General features: G+C 35.0%; 1 protein-coding gene across 1 annotated transcript in view; it reads left to right on the top strand.

Annotated features, from left to right (window-relative positions):
• LOC117112859 (adhesion G-protein coupled receptor G2-like) overlaps positions 1 to 2,550 on the top strand; it is a 23,050-nt gene extending 20,500 nt beyond the window's left edge. Inside the window, exon 15 of the mRNA XM_033256048.1 lies at positions 691 to 2,550. Within this exon, the coding sequence (XP_033111939.1) occupies positions 691 to 1,138 (448 nt within the window). The 3' untranslated portion in view covers positions 1,139 to 2,550. The remainder of the gene's footprint in view (positions 1 to 690) is intronic.
• The last annotated feature ends 1,551 nt before the right edge of the window (positions 2,551 to 4,101 follow it).

The following is a 4,101-nucleotide window of genomic DNA, read 5'->3' as shown; positions in this document are numbered from 1 at the left end:
CCTTAGGCTCCCTCCATAAATTATATTCTAGAGCCGCCACTGTGTATAGGGCTAACAAAATCTATAAGATTTTACATGCCTATTATTGTGTTTGAAAAAAGTGGAGGATATGCTTCTTTTTAACCATTTTATTATAAATTCGTAAGTCAATGAGAGCTCTAGTTCGTCGACAATTGTGTTGTATAGGCAAGATATACAGACAGCATACGTTTCCGCTTACGTTTCTTATGAAAAGTTGACTTGGAGTCAACTTTTCATAAGAATCGTTTGCAACGCAACGTATGCGAGTTCATCCAACAAAAAGTCACTAAATCGCGGTTTCCTGTCAAATAGTTGAAAATCGACGTATCACATGAAAATTCAATACGTCGGTTTCCTGTCCAAAACTGTTTTGTGACGATTTTAGTTTACGTTACGTCGATTTCAAAACGCACCAGTCGTAATCGGTTTCCTGTCAAATCGCATTTTCTTACGATAAAACGACGTAATCGTAAGTAAATTTGCCTTCTTACGTCGATAGGAAACCAGGCTTAAGCCACCGTAAACTGTAGTAATTAATTTACATACTTCCACAGGGAACCATGTGTTCCATAGCTCAATTATCAGGATATGTAAAACCTTAGAATTTATGCATAGGACAAGTCTGACATGTAATTATGTTAAGGTTATGTTTGATATTGTATTTTCCAGTTGTTTTCTGACATTAGGACGAATGTATGTGAGTGTTGCTATCCCAGTTATCATCACTTTGCTGTTCAACGTGACAATGTTTATTTTTGTGATGCACAGCTTGTGCCAACGTGGAAAATTTACCAACCGACAACGCAAGAAAAATGAGGGCATCAGGATGCTGCAGAATGGCATCAGTATCAATCTGGTGATGGGCTTGACTTGGGTGTTTGGATTCTTTGCTATCAGAGATGCAACCCAAGTTGTCAACATTTTATTCTGTGTCTTTAACACCCTTCAAGGATTCCTCATATTCATGATGTACTGCGTGAGAAATAAGGAAGTCCGCAACTACTGGAAACAGATTTTCATTACCGTAACTGGTACTGGAACGAATGAACCACTGCTGTCTTCACCACATGGCTTAGAACACGGCAGTGGCCGTTCAGGTGACCAGACGACGGAGTAAAACGTTTGGCTGTGCAAGTTATACGAGCAAGGGAATATAATGATTTTTAGCATGCATATATAATTCTTTTAAAAGGGTAAATGGTTTGTTCTGGTATTCAATACAGTATATAGATATATATGTCCAGTATAAAAATTTTTTAATGATAAGCTTTATTAGTTTATATTACATGAGAGATTTAATTTCAACTATAAAACAGGTGAACAGGTGTATAACTTAATAAGGTAACATTCTAAAGTAGGGATGACCAGAAGGAGCTTAGCTCATTTAGACCATGGGCACCTTATGCAATGGGTAGCCTGAATTTTGGTTACAGTGAATTCTGTGAAATATAATTATTTTATTGCACTAAGGGGCCCTACCATATTTCATTGGCGTCCCATACTTTTACTTCTGTGATTTTTCCAAAGCGATAACACATCTGTATAATTAAATGGTTTACCATTTTGGCTTTTTTTTCTTTTTTAGTTTAGTGCAATTAATATAATCATTTAATTAAATTACATTAGTTACGTAGAGTTAACCAAGTCAAATATTTTAAAAAAAAAAGGTGTTTAAGTAGCCTATAGTAGGCCTAGCTATGTCTAATACTTTGATGTTCAGAAATTTTACTCAATACTCAATAAACTTTATTTGTCATATATACATGTACAATACACATACAATAAAATTTGATTTGGTTCTTTAACAAAACAAACATAAAATACGAAAATTTCAAACTAGTGACTTGTTCAATGCCCTAGCCCTGATGGCGGAGGGATAGAAACTACGTAGAGATATACCCCTCCCGGTCACTAGTGATTGATATCGGCGACCACTCCGCATCAAAGTGAACAAATGGTTGGCCTGGGGTTATTTCTGTCCCCAGCCAATGCCTTTTAAACATACGGTCATGATTGATTACATCTACCAAAGGAAGTATATACAAACAGAATGTAATGAAATTGGTTTTATATGGTTAACAGCAACAAGATATTTTTTAGTTTTTCTCGTAATTATTTTAGAATTAAGTTGAATTTTTTCGACTTCATGTGTCACCATGGCTACAACATTATTACAATTTTTATGTTTTTTCGTTTTAGATTCTTGAGAAACCTAAGAAAAGTTATTCAAACATTTAAATGGGTTTTTGTAAAACTCATGACTTGCCTGTATATTTTTCATTTATAAATGTCAATGTATTGGTAAAATGATGGTGGAAAAATATTTAATCATATTTGATTCGCTCGCACAGTTTGTCCATTGAACTGGGGCTTCCGGGTTTTTTTATATACCAGATATCTCGACTTTCTTGCAAGACAAAACCACCAATTATGGATTTTCTTTGCCCCAATAAATTGTGGAATGAAAATCAGGAAGCTACATTATATTATCTTGAAGTATTATTTTAATGTTTGGTAATATTCGGCTGGTTTTACGTTCACTTATTATTATTTGAATAGTTATAGAATAAAATATATTATGTATAATAAAACATGGGTGTATAATTATTATAACTGTATTGTTATTAGTTGTAGCATTATTTTTTTTTCTTCTGATGTAAGTTTTGCTTTACCCTTCTTTTTGCGTCTACTCAGTGGCGTAACATGTGAGGCTGTCTCTTATACACATCTAGATTTAACGCGATGCATCAAATACCTGTCTCTTATACACATCTAGATGTGTATAAGAGACAGGGGCTGGAGAAAAGAAAGGGGGGAGAGGGAGGGAAAGAGAAAGAAGAGGAAGAGAAAAGGAAAAGAAAAAGAGGAGAGAAAAATAAAGACAAGAATAAAAAGGAAGATATCATAATGAAAAAATAAAGACAAGAATAAAAAGGAAGATATCATAATGACCAGACTCACAACACCCTGCAACCTCTTCTCCACTTAACTCCTTTGATCTAAGCTGCCAGATGGCGTAGGCTAACCACCGGGGAACAACGGGAAAATATCTATCTTTGGAAAATCTTTCCCACCCCTTTATAAATGCCCTTTCATCCCCTGAAAGTGCCTAAAAATCTCAAATTTTGCGCGCCTCGCGCGCATTTCTTGTCAGAGTAGGGCAATTTCTTTTAAAAATTGCACATTTTAGGGATTTTGGATCAATTCCGACGAAATTAGAATTAAAAACACCGGGAGACAAAGAGAAAATATCCATCTTAACACCCCTTGATAAATGCCGTTTTCATCCTCTGAAAGTGCCTAAAATCCCTAAATTTCGCACGCTTCGCGCGCATTACTTGTTACAGTAGCCCAATTTCCTCTATAAATTGCACATTTTAGGGAGTTTTTATCAATTCCGACGAAATTTGAATTAAAAACACAAAAACTTTTTGCGCGCTTCGCGCCCTATTTAATAGGTTTTTTTTAAATTTTTTTTAAAGGGTTAACTTTTTAAGTTATTTAAACACATAATAGTCCCAAACTCAAGAAAGAAAAATTTAAGGTAGATCGTTTTAACCTAAAAGAAGGGCCTCAATGTGTATTGATGGTGAAAGAATATGTTTGTAATAAATAAAACCATGATGAAAATGCTTATATTTAGTTTCAAACACACGTGTGTGGCCCATATATTATAAATAAGATAAGCCCTATGTCGTATTGTTTTCTATATGGAGAGGGGGGTGGGGTGGGTATGATAAATTACTAACCGGAAAAATTATTACCTTTGCCAACACAGACGGGCAAAGTGTGGCTAGACAGCGATTTTTTTTTTATTGCGGACCGCGAAAATAATTAAAAGCCCCATGTGTGTGGCCCACCCAAGCACATTGGCTAGAAAACACATTGCTTCTTACGGGCCCGACACCGATTTTATGCCCACTCCTGTAATAATAATAAATAATAGTAAATTGCTATTTATATAGAGCATATTGCAAGAAACTGCCCCTGGCGCTTAACAACTAAAAAATAATACGGTAATAATACCGTACACAAATTATTTTATAATAGAAGAGAGCAACTGCATATCTATATAGGCCT

This window comes from Anneissia japonica, unplaced genomic scaffold (assembly GCF_011630105.1).
Source record: "Anneissia japonica isolate Jap-2015-1 unplaced genomic scaffold, ASM1163010v1 scaffold287713_len945575_cov184, whole genome shotgun sequence".
NCBI classification, from domain to species: Eukaryota; Metazoa; Echinodermata; class Crinoidea; order Comatulida; family Comatulidae; genus Anneissia; species Anneissia japonica.
This window is presented reverse-complemented; position numbering and strand designations above follow the sequence as displayed.